Source organism: Mastigoproctus giganteus, chromosome 5, assembly GCF_048544385.1.
Source record: "Mastigoproctus giganteus isolate SK-2022 chromosome 5, ASM4854438v1, whole genome shotgun sequence".
NCBI lineage: Eukaryota > Metazoa > Arthropoda > Arachnida > Uropygi > Thelyphonidae > Mastigoproctus > Mastigoproctus giganteus.
In genome coordinates, this window is record NC_143579.1 from 189,188,363 (window position 1) to 189,210,437 (window position 22,075).

Genomic DNA, 22,075 nt, shown 5'->3' on the forward strand with positions numbered 1-22,075 from the left:
ATTTAATCTCTGGAAACCATTTAAATCTTTTGCAACCTCGCATTCAATTCATTCTGTCATGGCTCAGGGAGTTCTGTCTTCAAAATCTAAAAGAATTTCTCGTATATTTTTTCGGTATGTCTCTTTTCTTATGGTCCATTTTGCTTTCTCTCTTAAGAAACTAACAGTAATTTCCCATTATGGCAGTATCCCAGTGACCTCAGTTGCTTGTTTGTTATTTGGTTTTTAGGAGCATTAGCAACTAAGGCCATATTGCTCTGGGATATGCGGTGGTCATTCCCTGATCTTTCCGCATCCTCCATATTTGGTGGTGACGGGCTCGAACCCCGATCTAATTAAGAAGCGTGTTCTATGCACTGCTGCTCCTTCCCACCTGGCTACGGAGGCACCAGTGACCTCAGTACTACGTTTTCAGTGTGGATATGCCCCGATGGAAGCATTCCCCTTGTTCATCACTTATATCTCAAAATCTGAAAGGAAAACCCTGAGATGAAGAAAATGAATTTTCAAAAACATCTGGCAGTGCACATATTTTTACTACTACAGTAAAGTTGTCCCACGAGATTCCATTTTGTATTCCATAAAAAGTCCAACTGCCATAAATGATTTCCAAGCTGCTATTTCAGTATGCCATAACTTTGTTTCAAATACATGACCTTTGAGAACTTTCTTTATTTGAGCTGCAATGAAAATTCCTTCTTTCAGTTTTGCAACTCTTAAATTGGAATTCACTTCACTTAAGCAGCAGAATCCACTTCCTTCTTTGTCTAGATTCTTACAAAATTCTTCATTAATTCAAGCTTTATATGTAAAGGAGGAAGTACTTTTTTTGTTCAATCAGTGGAACATGCTTTATATTACTTCTTCCGGGTAAAAATAGAAAATAACAGTATTTTCTGAAACCCTCTTGAAGACCAGTGAGTAATCCAAGGTTAACACTCATACTCACACACACACACTCCAGCAAAGTTGGGGTACTTTATTGCATTCAGGATCTTGGACACACTTTTCTACATATCTTTTAAGGCAATAATATGAAATAGAGGAACTGATGGAAAAGTATTTTCACCACGCAGCAAAACTGCTTTGAAACTTATTCTGAAGCATCAATAGATATATGCCATTCATTAGGATTGTGTTTAATACCCAGTTCATTCAGACGACCACTAATTACAGACACACACACTGTCTTCCATGTGATATTTTCAATATACTGTAACTTTAGTTCCTGCTTCAAGTAACTTCCAATATCATAACTTAGAACAATGAAGTTCTGCTTGTTCTTTAGATAAATTTATATCACAAACTAAGTCAATCAGCTCTTCTTGCTTAATTCTAATACCTCTGATACCTCTAATACCTCTCGTGTTTGGGGTTCACATAAAAAAAAAAAAAAAATTAAGTGTGGTGCATTATAATTTTCTGGTTGATAGTCCAAATCTGAGGAAGTGGACCCTTCAGCAAAGTCTGCAATATAAGAATCTTTGCTATATTCATCACTGCTTCCTATATCCATGATGTTGAGGGATCTGGTATTGACAGGTCTTCATTATGTTGAACAGGCTTTATTACAGATAATATATTGGGATATTTGATGCTGCATTTGCTTTTTTCTGGATATCCTCTATATTTTTGAAATGCACAAATAGCAATTGCCAATGTGATTGAGTAGTTCTCACCCACCAATGTTAAAGTAAAAGGCATAGTTTTAATTTTTCCAATTAGCTACATCTTCAGGTAATACAGCCCATATGTGGAGTCCAAGGTTTTTCCTGTTCACCAATCTTGCAATCAACAAACAAAGAATATGCACATTCAGTAATACTGTAGATTTTCTTCCTCTGAACTTTTATTATAAGTCCACACATATATAACAAAAGTTGTCAGGGTGGTTCACACACTTCCTTTGCTTCTGCTTAAACATTTTAACAAACAATCCTAAGCAAAACACAGAAGAAACAAATATGCAAAAGATATGCAGACAAATTCCATGCACTTTCACTACAATTGTCATTCCATTACAAGAGAGAGAGAGAGAGAGGTGGGAAGCAGACAGACAGGATTGAACATATTAACTCCCCAACATTACTACCATCTATGAGCACATGTAAATATTCTTATTTATAGGTAAAACAACAGATAAGCATTGTATCTATTTCTCTACATTGTAGTAAGATATAAGCAAACAAAAACCTGTATATGTAAAAACTGTAACATGATATGAAAATTTAACAATTATTTCTGAAATCTATGCATAAAAATTGATTAAAAATTGAGTAACATTTCGTATGCCTCACTGGTTAATGGCAGGAGCTTCTTGCACAAAATTTCAAAAAAAATATCTCCACTATTAACTGCTGCTTCTTTGGGAGGTACAGCAGTGAGATCATAATTTCTGATGTCAACTATCTCAATTACAGTGAAATTGCTTTTTTCATAAATTACAACTTTTCATAATTCTGCAGATAGCATAACTCTACTTACTGACGGCCCTGAAATTTGGGGATTCATGGCTGAATCCATTCATAGATTCATTACCAACACTCAACTTACAAGACTGCATACACTGGAGAAGTATCTTCTGTTTAACATATTTTATTTTATTATATTAAACAGAAAATTATGCAATTAATTACTGTAGAATTTGGATCCTACCTTATGAATTAAGAATAAAGATTTTCTTTGTCAAGAACTGAAACACATTCAAACAAATCTGAATCAATCCAAAAAATGAGCAATTCCTTACATCCTCCCTCCCTCCCTCTCCCTCTCTCTCTCTCTCTCTCTCTCTCTCTCTCACTTTCACTCATTTCTCTCTCCCAATTTCACTAATTTTTTATCAAATTTTTATTAATATTACTTTTTTGAGTATTGCACACTGTACATAGTGCACCAATTGGAAAATGAGACATTCTAGAAAAAAATAATGGTGCCATGTATGAGTAGACTAACCTTAGTTTATTCAGAGTAACTTTCTCCCACGTCCATACACTGCAGCATGCAATGATCGTGAAGTGAGTGGAATGACTGTTGGAAGGCCATGACTGGTATACTGTTCTCATCACAGCTCTTTGACGATGTCAACCTCATGAAATTAATAGCCTTTCAGTGGTGCCTTGAGCTTCAGGAACAAAAAGGAGCCACACAGAGCTTAAGTCTGGTGAATACAGTTGGTGCGACAGTATGGAAACTTTTCTGCCAGCCAAAAAAACTCCTGAACAATGAGAGCCTTCTGGAATGATGCATTGTTGTGCAAGAGAAACCAAATTCCATCTTCTCCATACTGAAGCCGCAAACTACAGATTCTCTGCAACAGTAATAATTTGGCTATTGGGCACAAACTCTTTGTGCACAAATCCCATGTTATCATAGAAAGTGTTGAGCAGGGTTCTGATTTTTGACCTTTCTTGATGAACGTTTTTGGCTTCAGGAGAGTTTGCAGACTTCCACTCCACACTTTGTCACTTCATTACAGGGTCATACTGAAAACACCAAGTCTCATCACCTGAAATGTTCAATTCAGGAAGTTGGGGTTGCCTTCAGCAGCCTCATTTAGTTCTGCTGCAGTGTTCAACTCACACCTGATGTTCACTTCTGTTAACAAACGTGGAACAAACCATGCGTTTGGGTTATTATTTGTTGAATGGTTTCCTTATTAAAGCACAGATCTGAGTGTTGCACATCAGTCATTGGTAATGATTTCCTACACTTTTTCAATCAACTCTGGCATTCGAACTTTTCTGCTAGGCTTGAATGTTCATCATCTTCTAGTGTTCTCTTCCATGGGTGAAACATTTATGTCACTAGAACACATCTGCAAGAGACAGACAATTCTCTCCATACACTTGCTTCATCAGTTGAAACATTTCCATGGCACTTCTGCTCAGTCGAACACAAAAGTTGATGTTTGCTCTTTGTTCCACTGTCTCTCCACAAAATAGACACAGGAAAGCACCTTGAGTGCAGTTCTTGAGAAACGTTCCCTCTTTCATTCCATGTTTATTTCTAGTAGATGGTAGCACCAGCACTCATATCATAACAGTCTTGTTTTCCAATTGCTACACTGTGTACTGTTTATTTAATTATTTATTTATTTTTTCTTCTTATTTTTCCATGGTTGTAAAAGGGCTTGCTGTGCTTGTCTTTCATCTGTAGTTTCACCTTCTCTCTGTGCCATTGGGTAAATAGGTAAATCCATTCTTGTCAGGCCTGCGTACTGTTCTAATTGACTGCTTTATTTCAGACTTTCAGCAAATAAATGGATATTGACTAATTGATTGATTAATAAAAGCTAATAAAAAAAAAGAATGGAAGTTTACCAAATGGCAACAGATATGAGTGAGAAAATCTCACACCTGTTCTTATAAGACCTATGTACTTCTATCCTTGAAAGCTGTACTTTTGTGATTGACAGCTTTATTTCAGACTTTCAGCAAATAAATGGTGATTGATTGATTAAGTAACATAAGCTAATAAAAAAGAACAGAAGTTTACCAAATGACAACATATAAGAGGGAGAAAATTTCACATCAAAATTAAAAAAAAAAAAAAAATCCTTTATCAAAAAAACAAACTGTTGCAAAAGTAAGCAGGAAGATAGCCATATATTTCAAAACTGCTGATATTTAAGTTTAATACGTTAAATTCATTTTGAATTTTACCTGGGGTCTTCCAGCTCTACCAATCATTTGAAGTATCTGTGTTTCTGAATATTCTTGACAAGTTCCAGAAAAGTACTGCGTAGTGGATTTTATTACTACTAAATGTGCTGGAAAGTTTACACCCATTGCCAAGGTACTCGAGGAAACTGATGAAATAAAATTATTGCACAAATGATGTATAAAACTGAAGAAACAAATATCTCCTTTAAAATAAGTTACAAAGATGATTTTAATTAAAATAATTAGAGACAACTGTAATTATTAAACACAAGAATGTCACCTTCAATTCCATATATTTGGATAATGTAGAGTAGAAAATAGAGGTTGATATAACACATTATGTATTTAGTTACAGGGGCAGATGCATACTATATTTAAGGAATTCAGAAATTCTGGTATATGAAGTGGTTTTTTTTTTTTTTTTTTTTTTTGGTTTTTTTTTAAGTGTTTCCATTGTAAATCATAGCTGTTGTTACCTGGAACTTAAACAGTACAATTTCATTAATTAAACAAGGAACAAGCCACTGGTAGCTCACTGGTATTCACATATCTTCTTGTACATTCACATTATCTCTGGCACAAACAACGTCGAAGGTATTAAAGGAGTCATGTAGTTTTTACATGTACCATGTAGTAATAAATAATCTTTTGGACACTATTCAACCTACCAGTGAGTCAACCAAACAGATGAACTGATATCAGCATTAGCAGAGGTATATGAAGCAAGAAAGCAAGCTCATACAGCATAAGCAAAAAAAAAAACCCTTCCCATTATACCCAACCATTCATTCCAAAAGGTTGTCCAGTTTAAACTATCAACTTCCACAACAACAGTTTTCCAGCAATCAATCAACCAACCACCTAAAGGCAAAATTCTGCACATCTATTCTACAACTGTCTTTCCTCAATTTCAGTTTATGCCCTATCAGGTTTGTAATTTAAGCACAAGGAAGAATCCCATGAGCACTGAGCACCATTCAAGGCCTTATACACCTCAATCAGATCATCTCGCAGGTGCATAATCTCCAGATGCTGCAATTTGCAGAACTGAAGCCTTCCTTGGTAAGAGTAACTATTTGTTCCCCTCACCAATCTTATTGCCCTTCTCTGTACTCCTTCCAGCAGCTCTGTATATTCCCTAAAATGACGTCTCCAGACCTGTATGCAGTATTCAAAGTGTGGCCTGACCATTGCCTCGTACAAAGGAATAATCACCTCCATATCGCTGCTAGCAAAATTCTTGTATATCACTGACAAGACCCCATGAGCTGCTCTGTAAGCCTGTCTGAGTTCATATCTGACTGCATAATTATCCCTAGGTCTTTTTCATTTTCCACTACTCTGAGTATTGTGCCACACAGTTGGTGTGTCACTCTAGAGTTACTGCTGCCCATATGCAGTACTTTGCATTTCTCAATGCTAAACTTCAGCTGCCACCTCTCAGCCCATCTGTCCAACTTTTGTAGATCCTGTTGCAGTAACATACTGTCATTAAGAACCCTGTCAACCTTTGTATCATCTGCAAACTTGGACATTAAGTCTATGATTAAGCCTACATCACTGATAAATACAGAAAACAACAACGGGCCCAACACCGAACCCTGGGGAACTCCACTAATAACATTAGTCCATGAAGAGCAGTGTCCACTGATTACCACTCTCTGTCTTCTCTCATTCAACCATCTCTTTATCCATAGTAGCAACTTGCCCTTAATGCCATACTGCTCCAATTTGTGTGCAGTAGTCTTCCATGTACAACAGTATCAAAAGCTTTCCTGAAATCCAAGTACAGTAGAGTGTCAGTTATCCAAAATAATTAAAGTCAGATCTCTTGCAGTTAGCCAAATTTTCCAGATAATCGAATGTAGGGTAAGATTAAATACATTCTGTTATAATGTATTAAAGTAAAAGAAAAAGGCTTTAAATAGCATGAAAAAAAACTAATTTATTTCATTTAAAAAAAAACAATAATAACATACATAAAAATTCACACATTTGCATATGTATGTATATTTGGATCGGTATTTTACTATAAATTTTATGTGAAAAAAAAATTTAGAGTAATTTTTTAAAATAATGTTCGATTGTTTTTTGTTTTGTTTGTTCTGACCTTTTTTTTTTTTTGCTGCTAAAGATTTATGTTAAGACACTTGAGAGATAAATCTCTGAAATTCCTTAATATCGAATTGGTTATATTATAATCTTCCTGGTTTTCTGCCCATTTCAGTGCTGTTTCTAATGCCATAATAGCTTCACTACCTGTTGGCCCTGGATTTTCTTCGATGGGAAACCCTTGATTGGGGACATCTAATAAAAGCCATGTCTTTTTAGTCACAATCCTTGCATCCAGGAATGACGGAAAGAATTTTAACAATTTCTTCCTTCGGGAGTGAGTTCAGTCAAATATTCTCGCTACATAGTGTTCCTGAATCAGCCTCTGGCCACAGTTTTTGCCATTCACGTGTAAGTGTTAGTTCAGAAACATCGTTCCACATCTCAGCAATCATAAAAACTGATTTCAAAATGTTGAAATTTTTATAAAACAAAATGATGCCTTCCAAATCTTCGTCGGAAAAAGAAAATGTCATAATAACCTTTTTAAGTAAAACCTTTTTAAAGTCTCAATAATGCCTTAGCCTAAAAGGCTGAATGAGAGAAGTCACGTTTGGTGAGAAAAATAAAACTCAAACATTTGGATCAATGGTGTTAATATCATTCTCACAAGGATGGGAAGGTACATCATCTAATACACTAGAAGTAAAACCTTGCCAGTTTTTTTTTTTTTTGTGGTTTTCTGTATTTTATTTTAACTTCAGGAATAAAAAAAATTATAAACCAGTCTCGGAAAACAGAAACATCCATTTTTCCTATTTTTTTTTGATTTGTATACAAAACAGAAAAATTAGAAAGATTTTAAATGTCTTGGTTTTTTTTCGACTTACCAATAACAAGCATGGGCAATCTGTGCGTCCCAGCAGCATCTGCACACATAGCAATTGTAACTCTCTGTTTTCTCATCTTAAAACCTGGTGCAGACTTTTCTCTTTTAGTGGCTAGGTAATGCTTTACATAATAAGCCCATCTCAACATTGTTATAAACGTTGATGAGATGAGAGGCTATAACTGAAGCAAAGTTACTTTTAAAGGAATCCACTGCCTAGTCATCTGCAGAAAGTTTCTCACCTTGAATATCCAGTTCATGTTTACAATGTCTCAATATAAAGTTTTTCAGCCAAACGGTGCTTGCCTTAAAATCTTCATTACCTCTTAATTTTCGATTAAAATCTTATGCTTTTTCACACAACATTGGTCCAGTCACTGGCTCACCTAAACTTCGCTTCTGAAGAAGCCACAAATAAAGTACACTCTCTAAAGTGGTATTTAAGGTGTAGACACATCTTTTTTTCTGTTAGATCCTCCTTTACTATCCACAGTCAACACAAATTCTGATTTAGCATTGGAATTTTTCTTGATGTTGAAAATTGTTGAAGTCCCCACATTAAACTCTTTGGTGAGATTTCCTAAAATTTCACCTTTTCTAATTCTATTAAAAATTTCAGTTTTTTGTTGCAATGTTAAAATTACGCATTTTATTTTGGCTAACATTTTACCATAAAAAACTGAGAAAAATAATAAATTGCACAGTTTCGGGCCAATATTATTCTTACTGAGTTTGGAGCTCAACTAAACATACAGTAACATAAAATGAAGAGAACAAAATATGCCATGGAAAATTGGGTTCATGGAAACGAATGAGTAAACTCATGGTTTCCTAGAAAACTCATTAGTCCTAATCCAACATTTCACCAGATATATGATGCAAAAAACAGACAGAAATACTCTTGTAGCATAAAACACATTTGTCTCAAATACTACCATTAATAAAAAAAAAAAAAAAAGGAAGAAAAAAAATCAGCCTTAAAAATGATTCCGGATAGCTGATGTTCAAGACAACTGACTTCCAGATAACCAACGTTCTACTGTATATGATATCAAAATTATTTTTTGATACCATATACCAGTCCCTTTGTGACCACATCATAGCATCCAATTAGATTGGTCAGACAAGATTTCCCCTTAACAAACCCATGCTGTGTCTGAACTAGAACTGCAGTCTTGTCAAGATGATCCTGCAATCCTTCTTTAACCAGACTCCATTATTTTCCCTGGAACAGACGTTGTGTCACACTGTGATCCCCCTTTGTGAATTGGGGATACATGTGCACATCTCCAGTTGGTGGGGACCTCCCCTGAGTCCAAGGATGCTCTCATAATCATGGCTAAGGGGTTGCTTACTTCCTTTGCTGCCTCCTTTAATATAACTGGATAGATCCCATCGACAGTGAATTTCTTATGTGTAACTTCAACAATGAACAGCATGATTTACACAAGTTTACATATACTTTTCTAATTGTAAAGTAGAGTACTTTAGAAAGAAACCCTGTATAGTAATTAAAATGGAAATATTTTAGGGTAAAAAAAAATAAGTTCCATGGATTTACAAAAGCCTGATTCATAAAGGATTATCTGACTGATTGCATATCATACAAGAAAGCAAGCTTAAAATGCACCAAATCAGCAGTCCATCCCCTCCAATAATTTGTTTAGTTTTCCCTTGAATTTATTCAAATTACTTCCACAACAACAACATATTGAAATTTGTTCCAACAATCAACCACCTGCAGGCTGAAAAGCATACCTCCACACATCTATCCTGCAACCATCCTTCCTTCCTCAATTTGAATTTATGTCCCTCGATGTGGGTAGACTGAACAAGAGGAAGAATGCCATCAACATGGAGGTTTTTCGGTCCATTCAAAGAAATAAACACCTCAATCAGATTATCTTTGTGTTAGGTGGGCCGGAAAACTGCCAGCTTGGGGGGGGGGGGGGGGTACATGGACTAATAGATTAACAGTAGACGCCGGCAGAGATGAAAGTGATTCTTGCACTGCTTCTATTGGAATGAGCATCAGCCTGGAAAACAAGAGGCAGGGTAAATTTAGAGACTGCTGGGGGTCATTGCAGTACAAGTAAACACATGGGTTGTGTTAGGGTAGCTAAGAATAGAAATAGGTGCATGTATACTTGCGTGTACACCAATGCTAGACGTTTGGTAAATAAATTTGATGAATTTGAGGTGTTCGTCAAAACATCAAAGGCAGATATTGTTGGGATATCAGAGACGTGTGTCGCACAGACATAAGGAATGCAGAACTAGAATTTGGGGAGTACAATGTGTACAGGAAGGATAGACAGCATAGAAAGGGAGGAGGGGTTATGCCATTACTTAAGAAACATAAAATCCAAGGAAGTGAAGCCAGTCGACATCGCTGGACAGTGCAGTGTCGAGTCGGTTTGGTTTGACATAGGCACTGGGGGATCAAAATTGAGAGTAGGAGTGTGTTATAGGCCTAATGACTCTGATGAGTATAATAAAAAACTGTACAGGGAAATAGAATGGGCCAGTAAATCAGTGTCTTATAATGGGGGATTTTAATTTCCCAGATATTGAGTGGAAATTGTGGGTTGGTGATTCACACGCTAGCAAGGCTTTTGTGGATTTATTGGATGATTGTTTTATACACCACCATGTTCAGGAGGCAACTAGAGGGAGTAATACTCTTGATCTGATTACCAGTAGCGATTCTTATGCATTTAGAATCTACAGATAAAGGAACCACTAGTGGCAGTGACCACAGTGTGCTGAAATGGCATTTACTCAAAGAGGTAACTACCATCAGGAGTAAAGGGAAGGGTTTTTGCTTTTGTCAAGGCAACTACGGAGGTCTGAGACAGTATTTAAATTCTATACGGTGGGACTAATTGATGATGTTACCAACAGCAAATTCAAAATGGCTTTACATACCAACTAAGAAATATTGTTCAAGGTTTAGGCCTAAATGGATGTCAAATGAACTAATGAGACTTGTGGCAGAGAAGAAAAATGCATGAAATACATATAAATTAATTGGTGACATGGAAGCCAATGATAGATATAAGTTGGTCTGTAACCAAGTCACAAAGGAGATTAGGCAGACAAAGGCAGATTATAAGAAATGTTTGGCAAAGGATGCAAAGAAAAACAGCAAAGAGTTCTTTACCTATGTAAACTCTACAAGGAAAGGGATGAATCAGATTGGTCCACTGGATATTGATGGTTCAACCGTTGATGATCCTGCTTGGGTGGCTAACAAACTAAACAAGTATTTTGCGTCTACATTCACACATGAGGAGCTATTCAGGAAGGGGAATGCCAGAGGTGAAGTATACTCTGGCAGTGAGCTAGATGATTTTGTAATAATTGAGAGGAAAGTGGAGGAGAAATTGTTGAGGATAAACATAAAAAAGGCACCCGGGGGGGATGGGATCTATCCAGTTATATTAAAGGAGGCAGCAAAGGAAGCAAGCAAACCCTTAGCCATCATTATGAGAGCTTCCTTGGACTCAGGGGAGATACCCATAGACTGGAGTTGTGCAAATGTGATACAATTCACAAAGGAGGATCAAAGGCTGACACAAGTAATTATAGACCTGTGAGTTTAACTTCTGTTCCAGGAAAATTAATGGAGGCATGGTTAAAGAAGCACTTCATGATCATCTAGACAAGACTTCGGTTATAGTCGGACTAAGCATGGTTTTGTTAAGGGGAAGTCTTGTCTGACCAATTTGATTGGATACTATGATGCAATCACAAAAGAACTGGATGCAGGGAATAACTTCAATATTATATACTTGGATCTTAGAAAGGCTTTTGATACTGTTGCACATGGAAGTCTGCTGCACAAATTGGAGCAGTGCGGCATTGGAGGAAAATTGCTGCTATGGATAAAGGGAGGGTTGAGGGGGAGAAGACAGAGAGTGGTACTCAATGGACACTGCTCATCGTGGACTAATGTTATTAGTAGAGTCCCTCAGGGTTCAGTGTTGGGTCCCTTATTGTTTTCGGTATTTATAAATGATATTGATGATGGTATATCAAGCTTAATATCCAAGTTTGCAGACGATACAAAGGTTGGCAGGGTTGTTAAGGACACTACTGACACTATGCTGCTACAGCAGGATCTGGAAAGGTTGAGCAGATGGGGCTGAGAAGTGGCAAATGAAGTTTAACATTGACAAATGTAAAGTACTACATAGGGGAAACAGCAACCCCAGAGTAACGTATCAACTCTGTGGTACTACACTGACAGTGGTAGAGAATGAAAAGGTTTTTTTTTTTTTTTTTTAAGGAGCATTAGCAACTAAGGCCATATTGCTCCGGGTTATGCAGTGGTCATTCCCTGACCTTTCCGCATCCTCCGTATTTGGTGGTGACGGGCTCGAACCCCGGTTTAATCAAGAAGCGTGTGCTACGCATTGCTGCTCCTTCCCACCTGGCTACGGAGGCGCCTGAATGAAAAGGACCTGGGGGTAATTGTGCAGGCAGATTTCAAGTTCTTTGAGCAGTGCAGACGGGCTGCAAGAGTAGCTCATGGTGTCTTGTCAATGATATACAGGAATTTTTCTAGCAGGGATAAGGAGGTGATTATTCCCTTGTATAAGGCAATGGTCAGGCCACACCTTGAGTACTGTATACAGGTCTGGAGGCCTCATTTCAAGAAGGATGTAGTGCTGCTGGAACGAGTACAGAGAAGGGCAACAAATTAGTGAATGGAACAAATGGTTGCTCTTATGAAGAAAGGCTTAAGTTTTGCAAATTACAGTGTCTGGAGACTAGGCACCGGCGAGGTGATCTGATAGAGGTGCAAAAAGTTTTGAATGGTTTGAGCATGCTCAATGTGATGGGATTTTTCCTCTTGCTCAGAATAATCACTTGAGAGGGCATAAATTCAGATTGAGGAAAGACAGATGTAGGATAGATGTGTGGAAATTTGCCTTTAGCCAGCGGGTAGTTGGTTGGTTGGTGGAACTGACCTCCATCCCTTGTTGTGGAAGTTGATAGCCTAAATACATTTAAGGCTCAGCTGGACAGGTATTTCGAATGAACAGAGGGGTGAAATGGAAGTGGGGTTTTTTTTTGGCTGATGCTGCATAAACTTGCTTTCTTGCATCATATGCCTCTACTAATGCTAATTCCAATGTTTCACATAAATAGTTAAAAAATACAATGGACCCCTGCTTTACAATTGGTGCACTCTACAATCAAATCACATTATGATGGAGTCACCAAGGTAAAGTACCATTCACTATACAATGCATAGTAAGCGTCGGTCATTGTGATCACGTTTGTGAATTGAATTTTAATTCTATTAAACAGCGAAATTAGCGAAAATAGGACGAATTTTACCCACAGGCTATAAAAGTAAAGATATATTAAGCACAAATTTATCCTTTATTACCTTACTAATTAAAAAATTAAATGATATGTGAAAATCGGAAGAATATACATGATAACTGGCATAATTAATACGTACTGTAATATGTACATACTAACTAGTTGACATTTCTGTTCACTGACATTTGTGGGTGGGGGTTAAATTTAAAACAGTAAAAAGATGAGCAATCAATAACAAAGAACATGGCACACACACAAATTGCAAGTAACATGATACGTGCAAGTGAGAACGGAGTAATATGTTACAAAACTTTAAAAATAGGAATGAAGAGAAGGTTTGGAAAATTAAATTTTTTATATGATTGAAGATTCCATGGAAGTGTAAACACATTTCACCATAATAGCCCAGCTGTTGGTATTATCGCAAATTCAATAAGATCAAGTTTACTATCCGCTTATGATAGATTGCACTAACAGAAAAAAGCCCAATAAACAGGTGACTGCTAATTGTTTTTATTGTTTTATGGTTGTGACCATCAGAAATCTGACCGAACCACGTGATACAGTCAGAGACAATTGTAGGGTAATCTCCAGTGCTGCCGTCTCCTGCCCCGATTAAACAGCATGTTGTCCCAATTAAGCGAAGTAAACCCTGGCTATTTTCTCGATTGGGTTCTGTTTTTTAAGATTTGCCCCAAATAAATGGCTGCCCCGATTAACTGGTTGCCCAAATAACCGGAATCCACTGTATAATGAAAAATAAAGAAGCCTTTTCCTTTTTTCGTAACCAAACCTAAATCAGTAATATACTGAAAACGCTCATGAACTCCAAAAATCTGCTTTTAATAATGAGAAAAACATAATGAAGAACATAAAAATGAATGGAGCAGTGCCTTTTCAGGAAAAAAAAAAAAAAAAAAAATCAATTTCATGAATACAAATCATATAGTTGCATCTCTATAGCTATTTGCAATTTGATTAATAATATTCTGAAAAGTAGCTTCATGATTTTTTCCTATAAATTTGACGCCACATATTCATGTGACCCATCAACATATCTTTATAGTTGCCATTTCGTCTTTTAGTCAAACTTATTAGTCTCCTCCACTGGGCTTTGATGTTATTCGTGTGTGTTCCTGTATGTGGATCTACAAAAGGTTTCTTAGGTTTCACCGTCAAATGTTTGTAATTCTTTTTTTTCTAAAGCTATAATATACCTATATCCATGCCATTCATCTATTATGATTGTAGTTTTTTTTTGTTTTTTTTTTCACTACTTTTCAAATAATGCGTAAAAGATTTTTTGCTTTCCGATTTTTTATGAATTTTGATTCTCTTTTAAATACTCCAAACACCCATTTCTTCTTAGCAGTTAAATTTGATCCTCTGTGATGTTTTGATTTTACCAGTACAGTTTCGTCTGCTTCTACAGTTTTCCCCCAATCCACCCAACTTAATGGATTTTTTTAGCAACTGCAATTCGCAAATAGGCACCTCCGTAGCCAGGTGAACAGGAGCAGCAGGGTGTAACACACGCTTCTTGATTAGACTGGGGTTCGAGCCCGTGACCACCAAATACGGAGGATGCGGAAAGGTCAGGGAATGACCATTGCATATCCCCAGAGCAATATGGCCTTAGCTGCTAATGCTCCTAAAAAAAAAAAAAACCGCAAATATCTCTTAGTTTCTTATAAAACTTAATTGCTGTTACTTTCGAAATACATTTGGTCAATGTGGCAGGCACATTGACCAAAAGTATATGATATACATTATCTTTTATAATATGGAAGTTTTGTATTTTCCATAAAACTATGTTTTAATAAAGAAACTTGCACAGAACATTTTTTTACAATGCCAGAACTTTCCACATGATTCTGTTTGTGATTCAATTAGTTTAAAATAATCATTGTTCTTAAAACAGTACAATTCGGTCTTATTAATTTAGTTTTCATTGAAAAATCAAGCAACGTTTCATTTTCCTTACAAATTTCTATCATCTTTAAAAGATTCATTGCTACTATTACCTGTTTACTGTTCATTATAAATCTAATTATGCACTGTTCTTTACTCATAAATACACATCATAATGCCAACCAATGACTACACAGCAGAATACCATTAGAATACCATTAAACAACACAGATATGTCTCTTTTCTTACAATAAATTCGACCAGAAAAGGTATCATCCAACATCGCAACAGAGTGTGATGTTGGATGATTTCGTTGATTTTGAAGCTATTTTACGTTTTTTAAAAAAACTGTTTTTGCATTTTTCTAAAAATTGAGACATGATAGAAACTTTTTATTGTCATATTCATAAGCAACACATACAAATTAACAAAAAATACTTACTTTCACCCATGTTAGCAAAACCTTGTTGACCAGTGTTACCAACAAGAAAAAAAAAAGTTATGACAGTTTATTTCAAAAACTGGAAAAATAAAAATTAATCATACAGTATCACATTGATTTGGAAAATACTATCACATAAAAGCTTACCAAGAACAGGCAGGTCACCTCTTAAAAACATTTCTTCTATATGTCTTCTATCAGAGAATTCTAGCCCAGCATGATGAAATCCAATACCACACATTAAAGTATCTACTTCGTTTCAAAAAAAAAAAAAAAAAAAATCACAAATAAGATTGACTGTTCTACAAAGTTTGCACACCTCTTAATTCTGCTTAATTAAATTTCAATTTCTATGTAAAGTACTTCTTTTGTGAATTATGCATCATTGGCCTTATTAAAAAATTTTTTTTTTTAAAAAGTTAATTTGAAAGTAAAGTAGTAGGAAGAGCCTAGGTCTTTTTCAAGGTCATCACTATCAATTACCATATAACAATGATAACAAAAAATATGTGCTCTTCTTACCATTTTGGTGATTCCCTTTTACTTCTGACTCTCTCTCTCTCTCTCTCTCTCTCTCTCTCAGGGTAATTCAAAAAAATTTTTTTGGCTGGTGCGCATAAGCCTCAGGCTTCCTTGCACCATATAGCTAATAATAATAATAATAATAATTTCACTTTTAAAGTTATCCCCCTTATCTTCATAAAGAAGTAACAATCTCATTTGTGACTGTTATTAAGATAACTACAAACCTTCCAGGCAATAATTTCTAAGTGCAAAAATATTATAAGTGCATTATATGATACGACTTTTACAAAACCTTAAGTAACTTGCAAGATAAATTGAAAAAATATTCCTTATATCACTGTAATCAAAATTGCTCAAAAAATAATTATATCTATCATGGAAAGCTCAAAAATTCTTATGTTTAACCATAACTCATAAAAGAAGATTGTGTTAACCTATGTGAATAGATTACATTAATCTGATATTGAACTAAAAATGTTTTTTTTAAAAACACATCCCACTTGATGCATAGCTATCAAAATTATGCCTGTAATAACAATCAGGTTCTGAGGATTTTCTTTTAGCAATATTACTAATATCACAAACCTAGTGTGCACAAGTATTAGTAATGGTAAATGATACAAGAAAGCAAGCTTATAAAGCATCAGCCAGAACACACACACACACACACACACACACACACACACACACACACACACACACACACACACACACACACACACACACACACACACACACACACACACACACACACACACACACAGACTTCAGGCATTTGTCCAATTCTTCCTTGAATCTATTCAAACTACCCATTTCCAAGAAGTTTGTTCCAACAATCAATCACCAACTGCCCGAAGGCAAATTGATGCCCATCTATCCTGCAACCATCCTCCCTCAATTGAATTTATGACCCCTCATGCATGTAGTCTCAGCAAGAGGAAGAATGCTATCAACATTTAGCTTACTCAATCCAAAGGCCTTAAACACCTCAATATCTCCCTGCAGGTGCCTAGTTTTGAGATGCTGCAGAAGTGAAGCCTTTCTTGGTAGGAGCATCCTTTTGTTCCTTTCACCAATCTGGTAGCCCTCCTTTGTATCCATTCCAGCAGATTTACATCCTTCCTAAAGCAAGGCCTCCTGTATACAGTATTCAAGATGCAGCCTAACCATGACCTTGTACAAAGCAATAATCACTTCCTTATCCCTGCCAGCAAAGTTTCTGTACACCACTGACAAAACGGCATTAGTTGTCCTGGCAGCCTGTCTGCACTGCTCAGAATACTTCATATCTTACTGCAGAATTAACCCCAGATCTTTTTCATTTTCCACTTCCTTGAGTGCAGTACTACACAGTTGATATGTTATTTTAGGATTACTGTTACCCATACACAGTACCTTGCATTTGTCAATGTTAAACTTCAAGGCATTGACATTGTATAAAAAACATTATGGGAATCCTCTTGTCTCGAAACTTTACTAGACTTGTTGGACGGACAACTTGTGTGATCGAGATCTGCTAATATTCGTAAAATCGGACAAATGCTAAATTATTGTGATTTTTCTCTTGTAGAGAATCTGTGTCCTTGTTTTGAATTTAACCAAATAAAAATAGAATAATAAATATAATAAATAGGAATTAAGAAATATTAAAATTTTGAAATAATTTGAAGCAGGTCTTTAAAATAATTTGAAGCAGGTCTTTGAAATAATTTCCATCTATTCTGATTACATCCTACATGGATGCAGTTATTCCTGAAAAATATCCTAGGTAAGAGATTTCCTGACAAAATACAGTATAATATGTCAAAATTTTAATATTTCTTAATTCTACATACAAGTTAGTGCGAATGCATCATATTAGTACACAGCTAAACTCTGAATTAGCAAATTTTTGCAAATGCGGCATCATTTAAGTAATATCTCATATTGTGAATACATTCACAACGAGTTGCCATGATATTGCACTACTTCAAATAAGTAACGCTTCGCCAAAGGAGAAGACTGTTGTTACTTATTCTCAGCAGATACCACCACCCAGACAGCACCGTTTCAGGGGCTATTTGTATATGTGTGGGATAATAACTCGACTATCCACTTGTCCCTATTAGACTTAGAAAAGCAAAAAGGTAGAGGGAAAGTAATAGTAGAAGTGGAAGAGGAAAAGAAACGGTGTAGAAGATTGAAAGGGACAGTAACTCCTTCAACTCACACCACTCAAAAACTCAAACTCCTCGAATAGGCAATGCTCCCCCAGTGGAGAAGGCTGTTGTTACCTATTCTTGGAAACTCCAGACATCATCAGGCCCCCCCTGGTGCCGTTTCAGGGCTATCTGGCCCTTCTTCGGTGGGTGGGTGGGTGGGTAGGTACCCATTTCAGGACTATTTGGCCATCGGTGGGTGGGTAGGTGCCCTAGTGATGAAATGGTTATGAAGTATAACTCCACAATATGAGAGATGCCTGACGGTGTATAAGATGAATTAAGACTCAGATGCATTAAGGGCTTATGCCTCAGGCTGCAAGAGAATTAGACTATGTACAATTTAGTGCAAATGCATCATATTAGTACACAGCTTAACTCTGAATTAGCAGGCTAATTAGCCTCCTAATTCAGAGTTTATCTGTGTACTAATATGATGCACTTGCACTAAATTGTACATAGTCTAATTCTCTTGCAGCCTGAGGCATAAGCCCTTAATGCATCTTATTTCTTAATTCCTATTCATTATTCTATTTTTATTTGGTTAAATTCAAAAAACATTGATTTAAATTCAAAATGAGTCTCTACAAGAGAAAATCACAATAATTTAGCATTTGTATCCGATTTTACGAATATTAACGGGTCTTGATCACACAAGTTGTCTATCCAACATGTTAAACTTTATCATTTCTCAGTCCATTGACCCAATTTAACCAGAACTTGTTGCAGTAGCTCACCCTGATTACTTACATTAACCATCCTGCCATCCTTTGTAACCTCAGAAAACATAGATATTAAGCCTCAAATACCTTAATTAATATCATTAATAGGTATTAATGATAAAAAAAAAACAACAATGGGCCCAGCATTGAACTCTGGTAGACTCCACTAATAACATCAATCCACGAAGAGCAATGCCCACTGATAACCAATCTGACTCTCCCAATAAATGATCCCTTCTTCCAATCTGTATAGCAGTCTTTTATTTGCAACAGTATCAAAAGACTTCATGAAATCCAAGTATACGATATCAAAATTATTTTTTACATCCATTCCTTGGGCACTGCATCATACTATACAATCAGATGGGTCAGACAAGACTGCCCCTTAACAAATCCATTCTATGACTGCAGTATAATTGCATTCCTGTATAGATGGTCCTGCATTACCTCTTTAACTAGTGACTCTATTAATTTCACAGGAACAGATGTTAAGTTAACAGGTGTATAATTACTCATGTTACCTTTTGATCCCTCTTTATGAATTGGGGTTACATTCAAGCATTTCCAGTCCATAGGGACCTCCCCTGATTCTAAGGATTTCCCTCATAATTATGGGGTAAGGGTTTGCTAATTTCCTTCATTGCCTCCCTTAATATAATTGGATAGATTCCATCCAACCCAGGCACCTTTCTTATGTTTAACTTCAATAATTTCTCTTCCAATTTCCTTTCAGTTATCACAAAATCATTTAACTCCCTAATAGAGATTGATAAATATTGGCATCCCACTCCCTAAAGAATTCCTCATGTGCAAATGTAGATGCAAAATACCTATTCAGCCTGTTGGCAACCTGAGCAGGATCATCAACAGTTAAACCACTTCCTTTAGTCATTTCCTTCAACCGTTAACATAAGAATAGAAGTTGTCGCTGTTTTTCTTGGCAACCTTTTGAGAAGTCTTTTCAAAAAAGACTTTCAAAATCTATCTTGGCTTGCCTGACCTCCTTTGTGACTTGATATCAGACTAGTTTACTACCATAGGCTTCTGTATTATCTGAATAATTTATATACATCCCACGCATTTTTCTTCTGTGTCACAAGTCTCATCAGTTCATCTGATCTCAATTTAAGTCTAAGCTAGGAACAGTATGTCTAGTATTTCTATGCTTTCCACTTAGAATTTGCTGTTAGTAACATCATCACTTAGTCCCACTGCACAGAATTTAAAAACTGTCAGAGACCACTGTAGTCACCCTTGCAAAAGCTTTTCCCATTACCCTTGTAAGTGGTTATCTTTAATCAAGTCAAGCTTAATGCTTGAAGAATCACTGCTCATAATCAGATCAAGAGTATTACTTCCTCTTGTTGCCTCTCTAACATACTGCTGTAGAAAACAGTCTTCCAATAAATCTACAAAAATCTTGCTAGTGTATGAATGACCAACCAACACATTCCATTCAACATCAGGAAAGTTAAAATCCTCATTATAAGACATTCTGATTTACTGGACGAATCTCTTTCTCTGTATAGCTGTTTGGTATTTCATCATAGTCATTAAGCCTATAGCACATTCCTACTCTCATTTTTGTTTTCCCAGTGCTTATATTACACCAAACTGACTCAACACTGCACTGGTCACTCATGTTGACTGGATGCACTGCCTTAGATTTAATGTGCTTCTTAACTAAGAGCATAACTATCCATCCGCCCCTGTCATGCTTATCCTCCTGTACACATTGTACCTTTATTTATATTCCGTATCACTTATGTCTGAGTGATACCATGTCTCCAATATTCCTACAATATCTGTATTTCATGCACCCAGCATTAGTGTACATGCTGGTATACCCACAGCATGGCTTGAAATCCCTGACACCTTGCTTTCCAGGCTGCTGAGTGTTTCAACAGAAGCGGTGCAAGAATTACTTTCATCTCTGCCAGCAGCTCTAGTTAATCTAATAGTCTGTGTATCCCCCAGTCTTGCAGTTTTCCAACGCACGTATCACTGCTTCAATAGCATCAGAAAATATTCTTGCACCACTTCCATTTAAGTGTGTGTGTGTTATTGGTGTTTAATGGTGCATAAGCTACATTCTGTTAAAGTGTATCATATCCCTGTAAAAACAAACAATTTCTCCTGTTAACAAGCACAGACTGCACTGAGAAAAATTCTACCCCAAGCCTTGCACATTCTCCCCAGGGCCAAACTGATTAACATGTTTGCATGTATACCAATGCTAGAAGTATAGTAAATAAATTTGATAAATTTGAAGTGTTGGTCAAGACATCAAAGGCGGATATTGTTGGGATAGTAGAGACGTGGTACACACAGATATAAAGAAATTTGGGGAGTATAATGTGTACAGAAAGGATAGACAGGATAGAAAGGGAGGAGGTGTTATGCTGTTAATTAAGAAAAACATAAAATCAAAAGAAGTGCACCCAGTTGATACAGATGAACAGTGCACTCTTGAGTCAGTTTGGTGTGACATAAGCACTGCGAAAGCAAAAATAAGACTAAGAGTGTGTTATAGGCCTAATGACTCGAATGAATACAATGAACAATTATACAGAGAAATAGAGTAGGCCAGTAAATCAGAATGTCTTATAATGGGGGATTTTAACTTCCCAGATATTGACTGGAACTTGGGGTTGGTCACTCACACACTAGTCAGACTTTTGTGGATTTATTGGATGATTGTTTTCTGCAGCAGCATGTTCGAGAAGCAACCAGAGAGAGAGTAATACTCTTGATCTGGTTATCAGCAGTGATCATTCGTGTATTAAGAATTCGCAGATAAAGGAACCACTAGGTGGCAGTGATCACAGTGTACTGATGTGGGATTTACTTAAAGATATAATTACAATCAGGGGTAGAGGAAAGAGTGTTTGATTCCGTAAAGGTGAGTACAGTGGTCTCAGAAAGTTTTTAAATTCTGTACAGTGGGATAAACTGACCACGGTCCAACAGTAAATTCTAAGTGGGAAGCATTCAAGGAATTAATCGTGGATGCTACTAAAAGTTTCATACCTATTAAGAAATATTGCTCAAGGTTTAGGCCTAAATGGTTATCAAATGAACTAATGAGACTCGTAACAGAGAAGAAAAATGCATGGGGTGCATATAAATTATCAAGCGACTCAGAAGCCTATGGCAGATATAAGCTAGTCTGTAATCAGGTCACAAAGGAGGTAGTAGTAGTAGTAGTAGTAGTGGCATGTGATGCAAGAAAGCAAATGTATGAGCTTATGCAGCATCAGCCAAAAAAAAAAAAAAACACACCATTCCCTCCAAATGCCTGTCCAGTTCCTCCTTAAATTTATTCAACCTATCAACTT

At 36.3% G+C, this 22,075-nt stretch overlaps 1 protein-coding gene across 1 annotated transcript in view; it reads right to left on the reverse strand.

Annotated features, from left to right (window-relative positions):
• Positions 1 to 540: 540 nt before the first annotated feature.
• The window catches only part of LOC150085947 (putative ATP-dependent DNA helicase HFM1), a 175,890-nt gene continuing 154,355 nt past the window's right edge, over positions 541 to 22,075 (reverse strand). The window contains exons 8-9 of the mRNA XM_090374749.1: positions 15,440 to 15,541; positions 541 to 767 (exon numbers count right to left, since the gene is read on the reverse strand). Of these exons, the coding sequence (XP_090230875.1) occupies positions 541 to 767; positions 15,440 to 15,541 (329 nt within the window). The remainder of the gene's footprint in view (positions 768 to 15,439; positions 15,542 to 22,075) is intronic.